The 22,190-nt window shown below is 38.6% G+C and overlaps 2 protein-coding genes and 2 long non-coding RNA genes across 4 annotated transcripts; all 4 read left to right on the forward strand.

Moving 5' to 3' along the window:
• The first annotated feature begins 6,041 nt into the window (after positions 1 to 6,041).
• On the forward strand, positions 6,042 to 6,816 carry LOC121055358. Its single transcript, XR_005812493.1, has 4 exons — positions 6,042 to 6,117; positions 6,200 to 6,412; positions 6,488 to 6,591; positions 6,669 to 6,816. It is a non-coding gene; the product is annotated as an uncharacterized LOC121055358 (long non-coding RNA).
• Positions 6,817 to 11,526: 4,710 nt separating this feature from the next.
• On the forward strand, positions 11,527 to 13,907 carry LOC121055320. Its single transcript, XM_040527533.1, has 9 exons — positions 11,527 to 11,594; positions 11,683 to 11,769; positions 11,872 to 11,900; positions 12,193 to 12,342; positions 12,753 to 12,800; positions 12,936 to 13,017; positions 13,275 to 13,587; positions 13,694 to 13,779; positions 13,864 to 13,907. Exons 4-9 carry the CDS (start codon positions 12,319 to 12,321, stop codon positions 13,905 to 13,907), a joined length of 597 nt encoding a protein of 198 aa, XP_040383467.1. The 5' UTR covers positions 11,527 to 11,594; positions 11,683 to 11,769; positions 11,872 to 11,900; positions 12,193 to 12,318.
• A 266-nt stretch (positions 13,908 to 14,173) lies between these two features.
• LOC107304978 lies at positions 14,174 to 16,342 on the forward strand. Its single transcript, XR_001551036.2, has 4 exons — positions 14,174 to 14,336; positions 15,220 to 15,394; positions 15,531 to 15,605; positions 16,267 to 16,342. It is a non-coding gene; the product is annotated as an uncharacterized LOC107304978 (long non-coding RNA).
• Positions 16,343 to 17,001: 659 nt separating this feature from the next.
• LOC107304992 (protein ACTIVITY OF BC1 COMPLEX KINASE 7, chloroplastic-like) lies at positions 17,002 to 21,959 on the forward strand. The gene is made up of 12 exons (XM_040527412.1): positions 17,002 to 17,019; positions 17,126 to 17,169; positions 17,606 to 17,808; positions 18,036 to 18,179; positions 18,470 to 18,592; positions 19,122 to 19,206; positions 19,618 to 19,679; positions 20,163 to 20,256; positions 20,565 to 20,619; positions 21,473 to 21,507; positions 21,604 to 21,794; positions 21,905 to 21,959. The coding sequence occupies exons 1-7, from the start codon at positions 17,015 to 17,017 to the stop codon at positions 19,623 to 19,625; spliced, it is 612 nt and encodes a 203-aa protein (XP_040383346.1). The 5' UTR covers positions 17,002 to 17,014; the 3' UTR covers positions 19,626 to 19,679; positions 20,163 to 20,256; positions 20,565 to 20,619; positions 21,473 to 21,507; positions 21,604 to 21,794; positions 21,905 to 21,959.
• Positions 21,960 to 22,190: the final 231 nt, after the last annotated feature.

Raw genomic sequence — 22,190 nt, forward strand, 5'->3', positions numbered from 1 at the left:
GGAATTTGGAAGCGGCAGAGATACAACCGATGGAGTCCGAATCGGACAAGAACTGGAGTCCGATTGGGCCCAGAAGCTTGAAGATAAATTCGGTGTTAGTTATGAGTCCGTGTAGATTAACCAGACTTTATCTTAGAGTTTGTTTAGGATTTTATAGTTAATTAAAGTCCGAACACTATAAGTTATAGTTAGTAACGGATTCTTATCTGGTTAGGGCAGTTAGCACCTGGGGTCACAAATATGTGTGCATGGGATCCTTGTAAATTCTCTTCAGATCAATCAAATTTGGCGCATCGCCTCCAAAACCTTCCACTTGCTTAAGCTTTCGGCGCGGGGTTTGTCAGCTTCGCATTATAAGTTCTTGTTTGTCAAAACCCGTCGATCAACTAGAATGGGACTGTCTCGGTTAAATTCGATCTCCTACCTGGTTGATCAGCGGGCTGAGTTCTAGTATTGCTTTAATCTGTTCTGGTTTAAAGTAGTATTAGTTTTTGATCAAGTCCTCGTGAGTTCTTCTGTTTGATCTGCTAGCACGATTCCGATTGACCGGGTTCTGTCTCGGTTCGGTTCGATCAATCTGGCTTGACGGGTTCGTGCTATTAGATTAGATCGGGGATTCGCGAGGGCTTATTGCTGGAGTTATAACCAGCATTATCTTGAGTAATTTGCTAATTGGTTTATTAAGCTCATCGATCTTCATACTTCTATGGTTATATCGTACCAGATTATATACTGTCTCGGTTAGATCTTATTTATGTATATTTGTTGCGATCTGCTTGTAGAGATCTGTCCGATCGATTGAGTTTAGTGGATTAGTCGGTAGATTACGATGGTTTGCTATCTTGTTGCTCGCATGCCATAATGACTAATTGATTTCACGTGTGCTTATATTTAGATCTGTACTGTCTCGATTGGGTTTGATCTTCTAGGTCTAATAACGACATATGTGTAGTTGATTGTTATTGTTTTATACTAGTAATTGGTATAGCGTTCCAGTTTATATTTAATTCCACATTTAGTTTCATATCAGCTATCAATTTTATGCACGATAAGTTCTGAACTAGTCTGATCGGCTGATTAATCTTAAGATTGTCTCGATTAGGTCCGATCTTTTAAGATTAATTGGTTGGTTGGTCTATTTAGTATTTCTCCTGCTTCTGATTCAGCCAATTGAGCATATTTACACTTAGCATCATGAAATTCCTGTAAAGCCGATCGTCTAGTTCATCGGCTAAGGTCTTGGGACGGTATTGGCTAATCGGCCGATAGCGGTTTTAGGGTTAATTATTTTTCATATTATATCTTGTCAGTTACAGGATCAAACTGACTGGCACGTCCAGCATTTTTAAGAATTAGGTCCTGCACTGGAGTGGTCTAAGATTGATTCACAGGCTACGTGTGTGACCGTTGATCATTATTTTCAGCGTCAACACAAATATAAGTAGGTGATGGCATTCTTAAAACCAGGTCAAAGCAACAATAACTTCTAAAGAAATAAAGGAGAAATCTTAATCTTCAAGAATGAGTCATGCAGAAATTTAAATTACTAAAACCTGTAACAGAGGTTTAGAGGAGGCACTATATAAAACATGGAAGAGTGAGAAATAACAAGTTTGTGCTGAACAATTTTTTTTATCAAGTCTATTTGCTGCTTGCAATATCAACCCAGAAAGAAAAGATCTTTGTTATCCATCCCATCAAATGATGCTGCCAAATTGAAGATGCCAATATAGAATGACGAAGAAAAGTTACGATCTTAGGTTGCAAAAAAAGTAGCAGTCTTGCTAAGGGCGTCCTCAACAGCTCTGAGTCAGCTGGCTATTTAGTTGTACACCTCAGTATATATCCTACATAGAGGAAAGAGAAGGTGTATAAAAAATCGATCCAGCGACTCTCTCCTAGGTCATCTTGCACACAACACGATGCACTAAATCTGTTTTGTTTGAAGTATAAATAGCTAGGACTATTGCGGACGCCCTAATAGTACCTTTTGTTTCATTTCTAGATGATGCATCAAGCCCAACCATTCTTAGTTCTGAAGATGTTAAGAGTTCTATGAAATTAATTGTTGTTTGTTCCCTAAACAAAGATTACATAAGACAAAGAACCCTCCCAATGAGGTGAACCGTCTCTAGACATATTTTAATATGGCCACCCTAACCAAAAGTACATTACCAAAGGTCAAAGGAAGATAAAAATAATAATACGTAATACTTATCTAATCAATAACCATGTCTCTCTTGCTTTGGCATATAATTAACTGGAAAAAGATAATTAGTGCAAAAACTCTATACAACTAAGCAAATTAGAAACGACAGTCTTCGGTACGAAAAAATATCAAGACAACATGTTGTTGAATACTCGCTCAATTAGTGCCAACTTTCCATAAACTATAATCGATTATAGGTATGAACTAACCTTGATTTAACACAAACTTCCATGAGATTAACAAGACAATACTACATCATTATTTCTCTCTCTAACAAATTCATAAAAAATGCGTTAACATAATATATCTAAATCAGAAAAATAAATCCATAGTCACGCTAGGTTGAGCTTACTTCAGGTTCAGTTTTTGGCAAAAAGGACAACTCATGTAACAGCGAAAACATTTTATTCCGATTATTAATACTACATGCTGCATAGTGGGTTAATAATTAGCCTCTTGTACCAAACATGTTGAATTGTTGCACTGACACCAAATAACAAAGGGTGATACAATATAAATATCATCGCTTACACCAATTTCTTATCCACACCAAGATGCGCTTTCGAGACGACAACATAGTACTCTAGCATTTTATGGATATAGGCGTCTTGCTCTGTGGCACGAGGTCTGTATATGCTCTGTGGTATGAGGTCTGTATATATTCTTACTCTTACGGCTGAATACAAGCTACGCCGCTTTATATTTCATTTCATGTCATTGATTTTTATATTTCATTTCATGTCATTGATTTTTAGATTTACGTTTTGACTGTTTGTCTTAATCAAACTTATTTAGTAAATATGTAAAATTATAAGTCATGCTTAATGCGTTTTAGTAATAGATTAAATCATAACAAAATAATTTATAATTATCTAAATTTTTGAATAAGATAAATGGTCAAACATGCACAAAAAGCTAACAGGGTTAAATAAAAGATAGAGGGAGAATTTGATAACTATTCTTTGAACTTTTGCACCGATTAGAAGAAAGCTGTGATCCAGTGATCTAACACTTAAAAATTAATTATTAAAAATAATCTTAAACAAATGAATAAATTATTAGGTGCCTAAAGATCCACAGCCCTTGGGTACTTTAAAGTACGTACCCACATTATCGTCCATTACATATTTTAGCTTAAAATAACCTAATTTACAGTAATCTGACTAAATAATCTAGATCACAGTACTCCTACGTGGAAACAAACATGGTTCTTTTCTTTGAAGCACACGTAAAAAAGAATGACCTTCCAAATTAATATCTTTATTTATTCTTTTAATATCAATTATAAGCTAGTGCGAGTTTTACTTGCTGTTGCAATCTTATACTCATGATTTGCACGAAAAAGATAAACTAAAGTAAGAGGCATAGCGATAAATTAAGAAATGGTAACCTTTTCGGTATCAGAATACATCGCATTATACTTCTGTGCTCCGATTAGCTCAGAAGCCTAAAATGGCAAAGTTAGGCCTATCAGATTTTTAACAAATAATCTAAATGCTGGAGTCTTATTGTTAGGCATACAAGAATGAGCCTGAGGTATTGGGGTTAGGCTGGGGGGCTTCGGGGCTTACAAGCTGGGTTTATCCACAGCTAAATCAGCAAGCTTATCTACTATAATTCCAAGACTGGATAAACCAGCTAATACAGTCCCAAGCTTGGATACATAATGGCAACTAAATTGAGCTACTTGTATCAATAGAACCAAAGAAAATTACAACAATTAATTAGAAGTGTTGTTCTGTGAACCTGGCCAAGTTGCAGCTCTAGCTGCATCAATTGAATCAGTCATCATTTGATTAATCTCATACGCTGATCGCTAATCCATCCTTGACTTATATCCTTGCATTATGATCCCTGACTTCCTGCTACTATCAGAAGTAATAGATCAATATATAATTAATTAATTATTTAAAAAATATAAAATATATTAATATGATTTTTTAAAATAACTTTTCTATAATATTTTTTTGAAAAAAAAATACACCGTTAACTTAGCGTGCCCGTAGAACAATATCAGTATTTGTCATACAGAGATTGCATGCCTAAACACAATGAGCAACTAATTAAACTTTGGAACCACCCATCAACGCAAATAAATTTAATGTGAATGTGGACTCCCTATAGACTTTTCTTAGTTCATACCATGCCATAAATCTCAATTCAAGTGCCTAGCAAAAAGAAAAACGCTCTTGATTCAAGTTTCGTAATTTGATGTGCTGCCATGTGAAAAGATCATGCATGACTTTGTTGTCCTGGGTTTAATCTGTGGCGGAAGATAACTTGAGAGGCTAAGAAAAGAGCAGAAAATTGGATGGCCACCGGAGCAAACAAATCAGAATAAAAAGGAAAGAGATCAAGGAAGTGTCTAGAGACTTTTTTTATAGTTGTCACATCAAATGATTAGATGTTAATTAGGATTATCATAATAAAACTGATGGTATAAATAAAGGCTATTTCATTAGACAATTTTTTTAAGCCTAATTAATCCACGATTAGCAAATGTTTACTATAGCATCATATTCGCTAATCATGAACTAATTAGGCTCAATAATTCGTCTAGTGAAATAGTTCAGAATATAGGCAAAATTTTATTAACAGTTTATATTTAATACTTTTAGTGTTTATAAACATTTAATATGACATGGACCGAACAACGGAGGGAAACAAACACATGCTAAATCTTGCTGCATCCAAGCAAGCACAGATTGAAGCCGTTGTCCAAGGAGGCAGAGCGCCGCAATACAGGCGTCCAGCGACGGAGTCCCGTAGAAGAACAGGCCAACGCACAACAGCTAGCTGCCTCCTAAGCCAAGGGCTAGCGCCGCCCTCACTCTCCTCGCCCGGCCAACGCACAACGGCTAACTGCCTCCGAAGCCAACGGCTAGCGCCGCCGTCACCCTCCTCGCCCGGCCAACGCACAACGGCTAGCGCCGCCCTCACCCTCCTCGCTCGGCCAACGCACAACGGCTAGCGCCGCCCTCGCCGCCCTCACCCTCCTCGCCCGGCCATCGCACAACGGCTAGCTGCCTCCGAAGCCAACGGCTAGCACCGCCCTCACCCTCCTCGCCCGCAGACGCCGCCTCGCCCCCCTCGCCCTCGTCTACGCCGCCTCGCCTCGGGAGCGATGACGCCGCGGCCCCTCCACCGCGCTGCCCGCGACCGACGCCGACACCGCCTCTCCGCGACAGACGACGACGTTCGCCGACGCCCTCCGCGCGCTCTTCCTCCGCGCCGTCGACCCGTCCCGCCCCGCCTCCTGGTCGCCGGCCGTCGCCGACCTCGTGTCCTCCGGTGACGCGGTAGCCGCTCTCGCCACGTTCGCCGACGCCCTCCGCGCGCTCTTCCTCCGCGCCGTCGACCCGTCCCGCCCCGCCTCCTGGTCGCCGGCCGTCGCCGACCTCGTGTCCTCCGGTGACGCGGTCGCCGCTCTCGCCACGTTCGCCGACGCCCTCCGCGCGCTCTTCCTCCGCGCCGTCGACCCGTCCCGCCCCGCCTCCTGGTCGGCGGTCGTCGCCGACCTCGTGTCCTCCGGTGACGCGGTCGCCGCTCTCGCCACGTTCGCCGCCGCCGTCCGGGCAAACCCGGCCGCGCTCTCCACCGCGCTGCCGCCGCTCCACCGCGCCGCCTCTCCGCGTCCCGCCCGCGACCGACGCCGCCGTGAATCGTAAGTTAAACGCTGAATCTTCTCGCACCGACTCTCAGTGATACATGTGAAAACACTATGGGAGCGGCTACTCTCATGGTTCATGTTTGTAGCAGCCACTTTCCTGTTGGCAGAACCCTGAAATAGGTTTTAGGCAAACCCAATCTAATATGTTGGATATAAATTTTCAGATAAGTACCATGGTGTATTACTTATTTCAGAGGGACTAATCGAAAGCATTCCAGAGATGTATGCACTTATTCAGGTAATACTTGTTAATACAACATAATCCAGTGACGAATCTCATTTGTATGAAATCTTATTGGTTTTCTTTATTCCTATTGTAGGAAATTAATATTCTCCACAGCAACAAAGTTCCTGAGAACAAAATTCCATCTCATCTTTCTCCACAACGATAATCTTATTGCTTTCTGGAATGCTCAATAGTCAGTTAAACATGGAAATGCAATTATTGATGTCAACATTTTTATCAAAATTTTCAGATTGACACCGAGCAACTCTTGGCCCATTTAGTAGAAGCAGAAATGAACAGGCAAACAGTAAGTTTAGTTCAAACTTGAGCTTTATTTCCAGTATTCAGTTGTTTTCTAATTCTGATTGTGATTGATTCTCAGAAAGAGGGGAAATCAAGGGAAGGAAATTCAGTTTAGTTTGCCACTTCTTCAGGTATCAAGTGCGAGGATCCCTACCATCAAACTTCAACTGTGATTGCTGCTGTGTAAGTAGTAAACCTGAACTATGTTGGTCACAAATGAAAAATTTTACATGATAGGCTCTAAACCTTGAACAATGCAGGTTCTTGGTCATATTTGCATGCACATACTAGCATCTGGGTTGAATGGTTACATGGCTTTTGCAACAAATCTGAAGGAACCGACAAACAAATGGCGGTGTGCTGCTGTTTCTCTAACAGTATGCTTTTAGCTGACTGACTCGTTTTCATTAATCATGATCATTTTAATCTCAGTTCTCAAGTTCATGACGTGATACACATTTAAAATCTTACCATGCAATGATGAGTGTTAGGAACTCGCACAGTCCTGGAGCTGTTCCTACTGGAAAGCCAGTTATTCATCCTTCTCCAGTTGACCTGCAAGGGAAGGCCTATGCATAAGTTCATATAGTTTACAACCTTAAAGCTAATATTAATTGCTGCTTCCAGCAAAAAAAAAAAAACTTAACACTGACATCTGCTAATCTCATTCAATGGCTTGTAGGTAAATGATCACAAAAGTTCTTGAAAGATAGAAATACGAAACAATGGCAAGCAATAGTAAGTGGAATCATAAGATATGCAGATACTGCAAATTCTTGTGTTATCAAGATTTAAAAGGACCCATCGAAAATTCTAGGCCAATTAGTTCATATATATAAGATAATAATACAGTGCAAATGATTCTGTGTTTCAGAGAATAATGCAGTTCCAACTTCCAAGGTTGCATGTTGCATCTTATAAACATAAAGTAAACTGGATGAATAGAGGGAATTTGTTTTATTTTGTTCATCCACTACATTGAGGGAAAAGTTTGCTCTTATAAAAGAAAATTTGATCATTCTACATCTTTGACATCACTAAGTTTGTTAAGCATTGATATACTTCAACCAAATGGTGATATGCAACAAGTTCCTTTGGTGGCTGCAGAACTAATGATCTCAACAGGTATGCCAGTCATCTCCTATAAATTTTCCCATGCTTTAGGAAATCAATGAAAACTGAACAGAGGTACATGCAGATTTGCAAACAAAGATAATGGACAAAGATTATGTCCTAATTATTGTCTTTTTAGGTCTAATTTGGCAATGTCCTCTTCTAAAGTATGTTTAACTATTCTCTTGGTTTTGTTACCCGCCATTGCATTTTACATTTATATATATGTAGGAGTGAGGGGATGGCTATCATTTTTCTGTTTGTTTATGCAATTATGCATGTATGCAACCATGATGATGGCTAGCCATTGAGGTGGCTTTAGTCGCAAATGGCTAGGAAAAGTTAGCTTGAAGCAGGTAATGGCCCAATGCAGTTGACAATTATACTTGCATGTGTTGACAGCAATATATTCAAGCCACTGCATTACCATTTTCTCATGCTCTGATATAAATGTCTAGCTGCTAAGTGCTATCTCATGGGTCAAGCATACACATCGATATTGTGTCACCATGTGGAGAATCACCCTTTTACTATATTAGTCCATCCATTAGTGAGCTAATAAAGAACAACAAGTGCAGGTCAGAAAGCTAGCTAGCCATTGCTACCCATGTATTCAAATTAACAACTAAAACTGATAGACACAGCAGCATGAAGTATTTACCGTAGTTGAACATTCCATTCTCTTCATTCTCAGGGGTGAAAATTTTGGTGCTTATTATCTTTGTTCGGCCGATGAGAACATTCCTGTATAAGATGCAAACAAATTTGTACTTGAAAGTAACTGCTACATACCTATAGTGAGAAATTAGCAAGAAGTTGCATGGTTTGTATTCCTCTTTACACTCTTGTGACAATACACAGTTTTACCATGCTTTAGATGGTAAAACGGAAGGTAATTTCACAAGGGCATCATTGCCATTAATTTGATACCGCAACGACAGCTAGGATAATGGATGAAGATAACTTTCACGATAGCATGGGCGGTCTCTGATAACGCAGCGGTGACTAGGATGGGAGATGTAGGTGGTTGGGTTAATTTTTGAATGATTTTGACTCATTCGAATAGTACTTCTCCGTTAACTAGACAAACCATCTTTTTATGGCTGAGAACAAATTTACTCTTTTTTTCTTTTGGGAAGAGAAATTTTACTTTAAAGGTCACTCTACTGGTTATCGACAACTATGTGAAGCATATATGCTTGTCCTTACTAATTTCATGCTCATAAAATCAATCATTGTAGTGGTATCTAAATATAATGTCTGGCTTATATTCAACTTGCTATGTTCAATTTTAATATGTATCGAAGAAATAATGATTCTAAGCTTTTATATTTCTGATGTGAAATAAAAATAATGTTTTCTATTTTTAGTATTATTTTATATGAAAACAAAATGAACTAACATAGCTTTGCCATGTGGTTTCTAAGATTTATTTGGATATAACTAACGACTTAATCAACATATATTGAAACATGCTTTGCAATTGAATTTTCTAAAGTAGACCATGCGACTTATGAGCATATTACTACACAGAGCATGCCATTAGTGTATCTCTCATCTCCCTGACAAGAATTGTTACACAGAGCATGCCATTAGTGTTTCTTAACCATGTAAAAATATGTGTTTGAAGATTCAGCACAAGCAACACCGCTATATATGACACAATACAAGCATCCTTCTCCTTGCTGCAGGTAGAACCGTAGAACTTCTATATGAAAAAATGTACGTTTGACAGATGCCACCATATCACTGCCATCTTATCTGCTTATTTGTATGGCATTAGCTAATCTTTAAGTAAACTATGGTTTTTTTGACAGTATATAGATATAATTCAGTCAATAATCAAGATAGATGGCTAGGTTTTGCAATTAAAAATAAATTCAATTATTCTGTTCTTATTTCTGTAGGTAATTCTGGCATACTCCCTACACCCACCCCAACGTCAAGCGTGGCAACTTCATCGCCGAGGAGCATCTGCACATCCTCCCTGGTATTTAATTTTTATTTGAATTTGGATGATTTGTGGCTGACCTCTTGAGCCCAAGCTCCTTCATGGTTCTCTTCTTAGTTTTCTCTACACATGTTTTAGTGCAGTTGTTTTCCTATAGTGTTTTATTGCTTGATTTCTCCTTTTTAAGGTAGAAATGAACTGTTAGATCAGTAATCTCTCTTTTATTCTTTGATTGTTTCAGAGCTTTGTATATTTGTGTATCCTTTTATCTCAAATTAAATTTGTTCACTATTTTGCATAGTACAAGTTACCCTGCCAACATATCTATATAGCGAGCAAAGTCTTTCTGCTTGCATGACTGAATTTTGTTCTTATTAGTTGTCTAACTGAATATTTTAGTTTCTGTTGGGTCAGAAAGCTATATACAACTTAGAACGGAGGTCTTTAATATATTATGTATTCCACAGTAAAATTGTCTTCCTTAAAGCTACAACTTAGGAGTGATCACAATCTGTTACATGCATGTCTTTCCCAATAGCTAGGTCTAGAATCTTTTCTTTTTGTTGAGAGCTGGTGATGACATTTGTACATGATTCAAACAAAGACGATTATGATGGCTAGGATAAGGGATTCAATTGAACTAAGAAAATCCTTGCTTATGTTGAAGCATGTAACTCCTTTCAGAGGAAGCTCATATTGGATTTTTGCTGAGGTATACCGTTGCATGTTCATGGCATTTGAGTGTTGTGTACCTAAATGCAAAATGTGTATGTTATAATGAATAAAATTGGTATAATCTTGCGGTAATTCCATATTTGGAAACTTGGATATAAAATTACTAAGATGCCAACTACTTGGATATAAAATTACTGAGATGTCATCTACAAGTAATATGAAGATGTATGCTGCTTCGTAGTATGTTTACTGAAACACTCTGTTCAACTTGGAGATGTTGTTCTGTTTGTGATAGTAAAAAGAGTGAAGTGCACCAGCGGTCCCTAAACTTATATGCACGTGTCATCTAGGTCCCTGAACTCTTAAAATGTATTTTTGGGTCCCCGAACTTGTCCGGGGGTGTCATATAGGTCCAAACGGGCTCCGACTCGCTCCATCCGCTGACATGGTATGCCACGGTGGCGCCTACGAGAAGGGAGAGAAAAGAATAAGGAGGAGAGAGAGAAACTGACATGTGGGACCCATATGGCACCACCAACATGTAGGCGCCACCGTGGCATGCCACGTCAGCAGATGGAACGGGTTGGAGCTCGTTTGGACCTATATGACACCCTCGGACAAGTTCGGGATCCTAAAAATACATTTTGAGAGTTCATGGACTTAGATGACACATGCATATAAGTTTAGGGACCGCTAGTGCACTTCACTCTAGTAAAAACAACTGCCTTTTGTATTGTTGGTGATCTCATGTCCGATTCTTGGTATTTCTGCTAGCTGCATTATTTAAAATCCTAAACAGCAGAGATATAATAGAAATTACAGTGTTTTTCCCCAACCTATTATTATATTGGTGTACTCAACATTGTCACTTAAACCAATGAGGGTGTAGCTAGAGGAGTGGTGAGTGTGGTGGCCAAAGGAGCAGCAAGAGCAAGGGATCCTGTGATATATGCCGGCTGGTCTCAGGGGAGCAGGCAGCGGGCTCCTTTTTTTGAGGAGGGGATGAGACAACATTTTTTTTCTCCTTTGCTAGCCTGGCCATGTGCGATTTTCATAAACAATGAATGATATGTGACTCTCTGGGGTTTTCATATCACATATACCTTTTTATTGATGTTTTTTGTATTCCTCATATAGCTTGCTGTTTGGGAGGAGAGGTGACATATCAGAAGGTATATCACAATCCATATTTAGTAATTTACTCACATAATTGGCCAAGAAATTGTGTATATCATATTTACAACTGGCTATATGTCATAACTTGCAAGGGGCATGTATCCTACATGGGACAAAAGCCTATGGGAAGGGGAGAATGGGTGGCAAATGGACTCAAGATTGTGCAGCAAAAAGGTACGTATACACTCCTAAAATCAGCTGTCATTTGGACTCAAGATTGTGCAGGCAAGGCACGATGAAGGTCCCTTGGCGTCTACGGCGATACAACTCGGTTGGTCGTGCTCTTTATTGTTTTTTCGTTTGGCTCTTTTTTTGGTTTCTTTTGTCTTATTTTTTCTTCGGAAGGATCAACTTGGCAGATGATAATGGTCCCTTGGTGGTGATACCTGTGCTGAATTAATATGGCAGCTCGCCTAGATCAACCGGAAGCACATCAATAAACCAGTGTAATCTCCCATCCTCTCATTAATCTTCCATCGTATCTCTCACCAATATGTTTTTGGCTTAATTCACTGTGTATATGGCTTGTCTGACATTCTGATTTGCAGGCCTCCGAATTTTCATCTCCAAGATACAGGTATAAACAAGTTGTGTTCACTACTTATTTTTCTTAAATCATGTCATCTAGATGTGTTTCTTCGTTCTCTGATGGGTACACTGGAGATCAGTTTTACCTATTTTATAAGTGAGAGCTTGCAGTAGTAATATAGATTGTTGCTATGGACTCTTCATGTTCTCATTGTATGGTGCAACAGTTGTATTGTTCTTTTTCCAGACTTACCTATTCTCTGAGCATACAAAGTATCATCTTTAGTTTTCCCTTTTTGCCAAGGAGCTTACCGAAGCTATTCTTTTGATGATATATGTAGGACTATTTATGTACGGAGGATTACACATTTAGTATTAATGATCCGGAGATTATAAATAGTCTGAAAATTCTCTAGATCTTAGTGAGCGATGACCTCTTAGGTCGTGTTTTCTCAATAGACTTTTACATGGCTTTCCAAACAATAACCAAGGTATGATCTCCCTTTCATCCTATCATGCAATTTCGAGTTCAATTTGCACAAAACTATCAATTTGCTTCTTTGGTGCTTATCTATCTCTGCTTCATATATATGACTACACTAATATATGATGAACGCTGCCCATTATCTACACAACATCAAATAAAGGATGCATTGCATGGTGAAAGACAGGTCTGCAACCAACAATGGTTCAGCATAGGGCTATGCATGACTAATATACCTCTCTTTGACAGTCATGTGTTTCATTTCTCCGATCATTTTGATTTACAAGTCATGCTACCATCATTCTTACTGCTCCCTTCTCCACTCATATATGCATGTACCTACAATGTTCACGCCACTGTGATATGGTCAATGTTCACGCCACTGTGAATGAACCGCCATCTATGTCGTCTGATCAGGTTAATGTCTCTAACGATTCTTCTGTTCTTACGAGTTTGGACGCTCAGGTTAGTTAGCAATGCTTTACATTTATTAGTCATCAAGGGTATATCATAATCCATATTTAGTAATTTACTCACATAATTTAGCTATGAAATTGTGTATGTCATATTTACAATTGGCTATATGTCATAACTTGCAAGGGGCATGTTTCCTACATGGGACAAAAGCCTATGGGAAGGGGAGAATGGGTGGCAAATGGACTCAAGATTGTGCAGCAAAAAGGTACGTATACACTCCTAAAATTAGCTGTCATTTGGGGTTAGGATGTATTCAAAGCGTCGCCTTAAACCACTTTTTAAGCGCCTAGGCACCTGAGCGGTGGTGGGTCTCTCAGCTTCGCTTTGTCGCCTTAGGAACCATGATATCAACCAGAACTTTGCCTGCTTATTAGTCTATTTGCTCATACTTTCCGAGTCTCCTGATTTTTGTTTGGACCAGACTTGTTACTTATTTTTATGGGTTTGCAATTTTTTACTTAGTTTCAGCAGCATGCAGGTGGCTGCACGTCGGGCTCCGCCAACCGCCGGGCCATGCTGCCGTCGAGCATCGGCCTCTCTGCTCTGTCGTCTCCCTCCTCTTCCCATCCTTGGCAAGCGCGAGAGAAGGCTCGGATAGCGAGAGTGAGAGCGAGGGAGTGTTGGTGGTGGAGGCTTGCCGGCTCTGCTGCTCCCTAACGGCAGAAGGGAGGGGAGCGGAGGAGGGGGAAGGAAGGCGAGCGGGGAGGTGTAGGGGGAGGGAGACGACAGAGCTCGTCCAATGGTCTTCCTTGCCGCCCTTGTCAACCTCTTCGCGGTGAGTCCCTCTCGTCATGGATTAGTGTTCCTTCATATGGTGCCTCGAGATTAACTGGGGTTGGAAATGGAATTCTGTATTGGGCGTTTGTGGCCATTCGATTTAGGGATGGGTTTGTTTGGATGGATTGGGTGGAGCAAGGCCGAGTAGTATTAGTCCCCTCTTCGCTTTGTTCTCCGCTGAGCTGCATTGGTGCGTGCTGGATCAGAGCTAGAATTTCTTGTCTGTTCCTTCTTTTCCACTTGCTGTTTGGTTATGGTGACCCATCAATTCCAGTTATTACTTCTCCGTCGCAGCTTGGAACTTGGGATGGCTTGTGATTGAAGCAAATGCAGCTGGCATAACATCATTTGTGCATCATTTTCATCCTGAAATCCCCATCAATGATGAAAGGGTGGATTGATTTCGGCACTCCGATACATCTACAAGTTCTTGAAAGTTTGGTCAGGTATGATGTAGCTGATGTTTCAGCCTATATGCGAAAAATTGGTCAACGATGGAGTCTGCACTTTCTTTTAGTTCAGGCAAGGTGGCCAAGTGGGAGTGCAATCCAACAAAAATGTTTCTTTCTCTTGGATAATTGGTTATCTGTGGTCTACTTGCCTGTGTCAGCAACATACTTTGAAGCAAATGCAGCTGGCATAACATCATTTGTGCATCATTTTCATCCTGAAATCCCCATCAATGATGAAAGGGTCGATTGATTTCGGCACTCTGATACATCTACAAGTTCTTGAAAGTTTGGTCAGGTATGATGTAGCTGATGTTTTCAGCCTATATGCGAAAAATTGGTCAACGATGGAGTCTGCACTTTCTTTTAGTTCAGGCAAGGTGGCCAAATGGGAGTGCAATCCAACAAAAATGTTTCTTTCTCTTGGATAATTGGTTATCTGTGGTCTACTTGCCTGCGTCAGCAACATACTTTGCTTACAAACAGTTAACTCATGGGAATGATGGGATTGGTGCGGTTACATAGTTCGTTTATACATGAACACACACCTATAATTCCTGATTGTCTGATCCTCACACGGAATGTTCAGAGACCAATACATCTTAGGTTACAATAGTCGTTAGTCAATATTTTCATCCTACTTGATTTGGATAACAAGGTTCCCGTCTGAAGATGTGGCCTTCCCCAGTCAAATTTTAACAACTAAATGTGAATTGTTTTGGTGCTTACTGCTTAGGAGTACCGGCATCCTCATTGGTTGATTCACCATGTTGCTTTGTTCTAAGTTAGAATACAAACTTATCTAAAAAAAGACTCATGGACATATTTGCCCAGACTACAAAATTCTTTCTCAAGTTAATCTAGCTGTATGGTTCATCTTGCGCTACATGAACTCCTTTATATTTTTGGACCTTGAAACTACATCCTTGCATTTTCTCTGAATTTCTAAAACATTGTAAGGCATTATATTTCAGTTTCCCTCTTAATTTCTTTTTACCCATGAAAATTTGTATTTTATTCTTTTTAATATGCATATTATTAGCAAGATTGGAATAATATCTGTTTAAAAAATATTGAAAAATATATTATGGTCATACATTCTGACTGGTACTATGGGAAAATTGTGTGTGAAGTTTTCTTCTGATAAAAAAATATTGATCTTTATAATCACTGTTTTACAGGAGTCACTGCCCAGGGTCCAATTTGTACAGTCCTTGTCATTCTTTGTTCACATATTACTGTACATGTAGAATTGAAGGTTGCTGATATACTATAAACCAGGTGAATGAACGATACACAATGAGACCGCGAAGGCGAATACAACATAAGGAACGGAAATGTGCAAACCAAAGAAGGGTAGGCTACACCTTCTTTGTAATCACTGTTTTACAGGAGTCACTGCCCAGGGTCCAATTTGTACAGTCCTTGTCATTCTTTGTTCATATATTACTGTACATGTAGAATTGAAGGTTGCTGATATACTATAAACCAGGTGAATGAACGATACACAATGAGACCGCGAAGGCGAATACAACATAAGGAACGGAAATGTGCAAACCAAAGAAGGGTAGGCTACACCTTGTTTTTTAGCATCATTTTATAGACTACAATTCTATTTCTGGCACTGCTATCTAAATGTGATTGTTTCTTATTAGTCTTCGGCTATCATGTCAACTATAAATCCTGCTTTCCCCAGCTTCAGCTCATTTTATTTCCAAAGCAGCTTCTCTCTCATGCAAAGACTGTCAGGTGGTTGAATTATGCTGCTGAGAAGATCTGGCCAGTTGCATGGAACGGGTTGCATCTGAGCAGTTTCTTTTGCCCATATTCCCATGGTTCATGGACAAATTCAAACGATGGACAGTAAATCCATTGCTCTTTCTTTTTTGCTGCCTCTTGAATGGCAACCATCCGTTCCCTGATAGTAGTAGTGCTCTTATTTGCACATGACATACTATTTGGAGTTCAAAGCACAACGGTAAAAAGGCAACCTTCTTTCACTATGTATCTTTTTATGATAAATTTACTTCCAGGCAACATATCAGGTCAATACAGTAGGGATGTCAAATTAGGTTTCTATCTAGGCCACATATCCCTTTTAAAAGTAGGAATTTCGTTAATGCATTGTACCATTACTAATGTATGTTTTCTCTTGCGATAGATCCAATAAATACAGATGACATACAAAACAGAGTAACTTAATCTTAGTGTATCAACTTTATGTGCAGTAAAAGATGATGCCGATGAGAGCGATAGGCATGGTGAAGGAGGTTTCGATATTTTATATCTCCATTGTAGTTTATAAGGTGCTAACTTACCATTTCATTGTAGTTTCTTTTATTCAATAAATTTTACAATTGGAAGGGTTGGTTTGCAGATTTTATCCAATAAAAACTATTATCTATACAGGGAGTCCCTCCTGGTGATCAAGAAATAGCAGTGAGAAGGCTATGAGATAGTTCTTGACAAGGGATAGAGGAGCTGAAAATGAGCTTATTTTGATTGTCAAGCTTGAACACAAGAATTCATTGTCAAATCATAATCTAAAGAAGCTTCAGCAAGGTTTTATGTTGCTCGACATTTGTAATTAGGTGCTGATTGTTTTGTAGTGCCATGGATACTTTTTTTGTTGGACACATGGAGTCTTCTTTGACAACTTCATTGTCTGTTGATGCCTTTCAGGTGGCGTGTAGTGGTTTTATGATATGTTTTTCATCTTTCCTCAAATTTGGTTAGCCGAGACGATAATATTGTGCTCCCTTACCAACCGTCTTTCTAGACAAGTTATGTTTTATGCTCCCGCCTAATATACTTAAGCTAAAAGGTAGGATTTCTTCATAGCTCCTTTATCGTTTACTCATCTAGCCTATGTGTTTTAGGAGATGATATTAATTTTTTGTTCTATTCCTGTTAAATTTGTTCCTTTTCTGTATCTCCAGATTTACATGGCTTCACACGTAGTGTTTACAGAAGGGTATGAAGTAAGCAGTGGATATATATTTTATGTAACTGTAAATAACTATTATATATATACAGTGTTGCAAACCAAAAAAAATTTACTCACCTTTCACGTGGTTGACTTTGCAGATGGCAACATGGTGCTAAACCCTATGGTTTTCTACCCCTCTACGGTAAATGCCCCAATATATCATTCTCTCTTTTAGTGATACCATGTTTCTGGGAAGCATAATGAAATCTCCAGTATCGCCGTTTAGACTTCAATTTCTCCCTCATTATTAAACCCTTTTGTAACCTGCACCTCTATAAGTGAACTTGCATCCATTTGTAAACCTTACTACTTCATTCCGCTGTTGTATGATTATTTTATACTTGTTTCAGTTAATTATATACCAAAGTGAGATGAATAGAGGTACAAACATCATATGCAGGTGGCGCGCAAGGGCGCGCCCCAGCTTAGTATATATAGAAGGGTGGCGTGCTGGGGAGATATTGGCATATGCCACGTTATTGGATTTGTTATGGGCGTTACCGATGAAGGAGGCGACCATGGTCGTTGGAGATTTTATACTTGTTTCAGTTAATTATATATAGAAGGATGCGGTACAGGTGAGGACGTTGATTGCCATGGTCACCGTGAAGAGGAGCTGAAGGTTTTTCCTTCTGATGAAGGATTCAGTTGGGCAAAAGATAATTACAACTCTGGGCAGAGTAGCGCAGATATCTGGTCTTTTGTTCTTTCTCTTCGAATCCGCGTTCTATTCGACAATGCAAAATGGGCCTATGCAGGTGGATTCTCGGAGGAAAACCAGGTATGCTTTTATGATATAGATAAGCAATCAAGTTAACAATTCTGCAACCATAAAGTTTCCTATGCAAAAGCTTAGACCAAAGTCATCCACTTGAGTTGTCTGCATGTGAAGAATACTTTTCGAGTGGATTAGGTGGTTATTATAATGGATCACAGAGTTTTGGGTTGCAAAAATAGACAGATACTTATTTACTGTACATGTGGACTGAACCATCCCATATATCACAGAAAGTTCGTAGGAGGAAAACTGCTTCATGGTTAAGAGAACAAGTATTGCAGCTTGGTCCAACGTTTATTAAGCTTGGACAGTTATCTTCCACAAGATCTGATCTATTTCCAAGGGAATTTGTTGACGAGCTTGCAAAATTGCAGGTATTTTTTGTGTGATTCAATATCATCAAATTATTAACATATTATTTGCTATCTCTACCGTGTTCTGTTAACCTCGCATTGTTCTTGTATTGTCTGTATTCCTCATTTCCTCTTGTTGATTTTTCAACTCGCCAATAAACTGATTGTAAACTCATAATGATGAATGAAGGGACAGAATTAATATCACAATGATGATTTACAGGAGATATCTAGAGGAGTAATTTAAAATTGAAACAGTTTGTTAACACGGCAAAGTATATGTACGGTAAGTTCTGTTTTGTTTTTTGCAGGATAGAGTACCTGCATTTTCTCCTGAGAAGGCAAGGGCTTTCATAGAGAAAGAAAAGGGTTGCCCAATTGAAGTTGTGTTCAAGGAAGAGGATCGTCCGATAGCTGCTGCCAGTCTTGGTCAGGTGCTTAGTTTTACACTCCAGCAAATAAATCTGATTTTCTCAGTAAAAATCAGTAAGAGTATATCATACTATATCACCTTTTTCTCAAGGATTTTTTCTATCCATTTTACCTGTTCAATTTCTCTTTGAAGCCAATAGCTGCTGCTAGTCCGCTGCATACTTTTATTTCAAGTTGTAAAATTACATTTCAATATATGTTTTCACATATGTTATATGTATAGGTCAACCTTGCTTCACTACATATTTCTTCTATCTGTATATGCCAATCTTTCCTACAACTACATGTTTCTCAAATCTGTATTTGCCAATCAATTACTTCCTGCCCGTTGCCACCTGCTGCCAGTTGACCTTTCCTGTGATAATAACTGCTGATTTCACACCATTAACCTTATTGGTCCATGTTCTTTTTTGAGGCAAAAAACTATGTTTGTTAATAACTTGCGAAATATGGTGCCTTTTATGATCTTCATCCTATCATTTTTATTTGTAACAAAATCTGCTTATGGGTTACTGCATATATGTTATTCAGGTACGTCGTGCAGTGCTTCACAATGGAGAGAGAGTGGCAGTTAAAGTGCGACCAGGGCTCAGAAAACTTTTTGACATTGACCTAAGTAAGACATTATTTTTTCCATTTAAGAAATTGACAGATGAGGGTTCAGACTTCAAGTTATTTTGTTTAGTTTCATTGAATTTGATAGAAATTTTGTCTTTTGTCCAGATGAAATAGGTGAACTCAAGATACCTTTTTCAATTAGTTCTTATTTCTTCTTCATCTTCTGCATACTAGTCATTACATAATAGTGGCATAATTGCATAGTTTCAATTTTCTTTGTTATCCTTTTACTATTTTGCATACTAATTTTTCAAAATACAATGATAACATTATTTAAATTGTCTATTTTCAAGAAATAATTAGATGTCTTCGATGTGGAATAATTCATAAGTTGTTTAATGTTGATACCCTTCTTGATTATTCTTTGAAACTTGTATGCAATCTAAACCTAGTAGCTGAGTATTTTCAGAGAAGTGAAACATTTGGTGGTCCTTCAAGGGATTGGATTAGTATTTATGAAGAGTGTTCCAAGTAAGCTGCAACATAATCTTCTTGGATAATTTGAATGTATCGTTTATGATGGTTGGTTATTGAATTATTCTCTGATATTTTATTTATTTTCCACCTCTAGAATAAATTCCAACTATTTCTGCCAAAAAAATTGTTGGCATTGTGTGGAATGGAATAACTAGTTCCATATCATATAACCTGATATTGCAGCCGCAATTCTTCTTCAAATAAAAACTCTGTTGCTTTTGTTGTTCGTCATGTGGATCCTTTATTACTTAAATCTACAAAGGAGCCTTCCTTTGGAGGGGAACGATTACATTGAAATACCTCATATGTTGAGTATTATAAGGACTAATAAATGGAAGATCTTTCGTTGTCCAAGGGAGAATTTTTGAAAAATCAGTAGGGCTTTGTCTATTTTTGTTCATTTACAGATTCCTCAAGGCAATAAGCTTCCACTGAGATTGACAATATAATTTACCATAATGATATTTGTGGTTTCAGAATTCTGTATGAAGAAATTGATTATATCAATGAAGGAAAGAACGCAGACAGATTTCGTCGAGATTTCAGAAATATAAAGTGGGTCCGTGTGCCAGTATGTTTCTTGGATCTCAAAATGCAACTTGTTTTTGGGTTTTGCTTCCATGCTGTGCTTCATGTATATGTATAAACTTGTGATTCTAATGACAATATTTGATCAGACTGAGACCATATGCCTCTCTATATAGAATTAGCCATGATTATTGTGTCCTTTAATAGTCTATAATTTGGCTATGTTCATTCCACTTCAGTGAATTTAAACTATAAGCAAAGTGGAGCAGTGAAGCAATACCCAGCTACCTGCCATTTTGTCTTGACATTTTTTCTAAAGTTGCAAGGATAATCATTATGTTGTTTTTCTAGCTTATCATGTGGGACTACACAACTGAAAAGGTGTTAACCCTGGAGTACGTTCCTGGTATGTTCTAATTATTTCTTGAAACAGAAATTAACATGTATAGTATTGTTGAATTGGATTAACTTTTGTTCTTTGGATAGTTTTTACATAACACTGTGTAACCATTTTGTAAATAAATTATCTGAATTTTATTTGTTAATTGCTATTTTTTTAAAAATAAAGTATGATGCTATTCAAAATTATATTTGTTCTTATACTTCCTCCATTTTATGGTTGGAAATTTTCTTCCAATTGGGGCCTTTGTTTTTTGCCTGTGCCATCCTTGAATGCCTATATTTTTTGTTCATGTCAATGGAAGACTGCTGTGTGAGATATGGTAGACGATATGGTTGAGATGGACTTGATGAGAATAAATTTACTTAGAAATGATATGGTTGCCCAATTTGATTGGAATAATGAGTGGGCCGACTCATTGCATAGAGCTCCTCGAGGTGGTTGTGGATGTGAAGCTGTCGGTGCATCAGCCTCACTTGAAGGTCGCAATGTCCCAAGGAGAGTTCATAGAGACAACAACAGTGAAATACTGACCTACAGGAAGCGTCCAAGAAATTCAGCATCAAGGGTGATTGAAGATGACTTGGGTTCAGGAAATGAAGACGAGGAAGATCATGATCCACATGATGATTGCTGATGTGAGTGATTGTGCGGATGCTCCAAGTGGTACTGATGATGGTGGACTCTTTTGCAATGTTATGTGTGGACTATCAAGTTGTGGACTGCTGTGATGGTTTTGTTTATGTTGTTGTTAAGTTGTCATGCACCTATGTTGCTAATTATTTCCATATATATGTTATCTCACTTGGCTGTAATTAAAATGACCTTTTATTGATGTTTTTCTGTATTCCTCATATAGCTTGCTGTTTGGGAGAAGAAAAGACAAATCAGAAGGTATATCGCAATGCATATTTAGTAATTTACTCACATAATTGGCTAAGAAATTGTGTATATCATATTTACAACTGGCTATATGTCATAACTTGCAAGGGGCATGTATCCTACATGGGACAAAAGCCTATGAGAAGGGGAGAATGGGTGGCAAATGGACTCAAGATTGTGCAGCAAAAAGGTACGCATACACTCCTAAAATTAGCTGTCATTTGGACTCAACATTGTGTAGGCAAGGCACGATGATGACCGCGGCAGTCCCTTGGCGTCTACGGCAGCAATACAACTCGGTTGGTCGTGCTCTCTATTGTTTTTTCATTCAGCTCTTTTTTTGGTTTCTTTTGTCTTATTTTTCTTCAGAATGATCAACTTGGCAACTGATATACCTATGCTGAATTAGCATGGCAGCTTGCCTAGATCAACCAGAAGCACATCAATAAACCAAGGCAATCTCCCATCCATTAATCTTCCATCGTATCTCTCAGCAATATGTTTTTGGCTTAATTCACTGTGTGTATTGGTTGTCTGACATTCTAATTTGCAGGCCTCCGAATTTTATGTCCAAGATACAGGTACGAATAAGTTGTGTTCACTATTTTTTCTTAAATCATGTCATCTAGATGTGTTTCTTCGTTCTCTGATGGGTACTTTGGAGATCAGTTTTACCTATTTTATAAGTGAAGCTT

Source organism: Oryza brachyantha, chromosome 9, assembly GCF_000231095.2.
Source record: "Oryza brachyantha chromosome 9, ObraRS2, whole genome shotgun sequence".
Classification (NCBI taxonomy): Eukaryota; Viridiplantae; Streptophyta; class Magnoliopsida; order Poales; family Poaceae; genus Oryza; species Oryza brachyantha.

What these genes read in the sequence shown, in the direction of transcription:
- LOC121055320 (XM_040527533.1), top strand. Translation starts at nt 12,319, where the DNA reads ATGGCTTTCCAAACAATAACCAAG. An exon ending in CAAGATTGTGCAGCAAAAAG is followed by an intron (nt 13,018 to 13,274) that starts GTACGTATACAC and finishes TTTTTTACTTAG; the next exon opens with TTTCAGCAGCATGCAGGTGG. An exon ending in TTCTCCGCTGAGCTGCATTG is followed by an intron (nt 13,780 to 13,863) that starts GTGCGTGCTGGA and finishes CATCAATTCCAG; the next exon opens with TTATTACTTCTCCGTCGCAG.
- LOC107304992 (XM_040527412.1), top strand. An exon ending in ACGAGCTTGCAAAATTGCAG is followed by an intron (nt 18,180 to 18,469) that starts GTATTTTTTGTG and finishes TGTTTTTTGCAG; the next exon opens with GATAGAGTACCTGCATTTTC. An exon ending in CTGCTGCCAGTCTTGGTCAG is followed by an intron (nt 18,593 to 19,121) that starts GTGCTTAGTTTT and finishes TATGTTATTCAG; the next exon opens with GTACGTCGTGCAGTGCTTCA.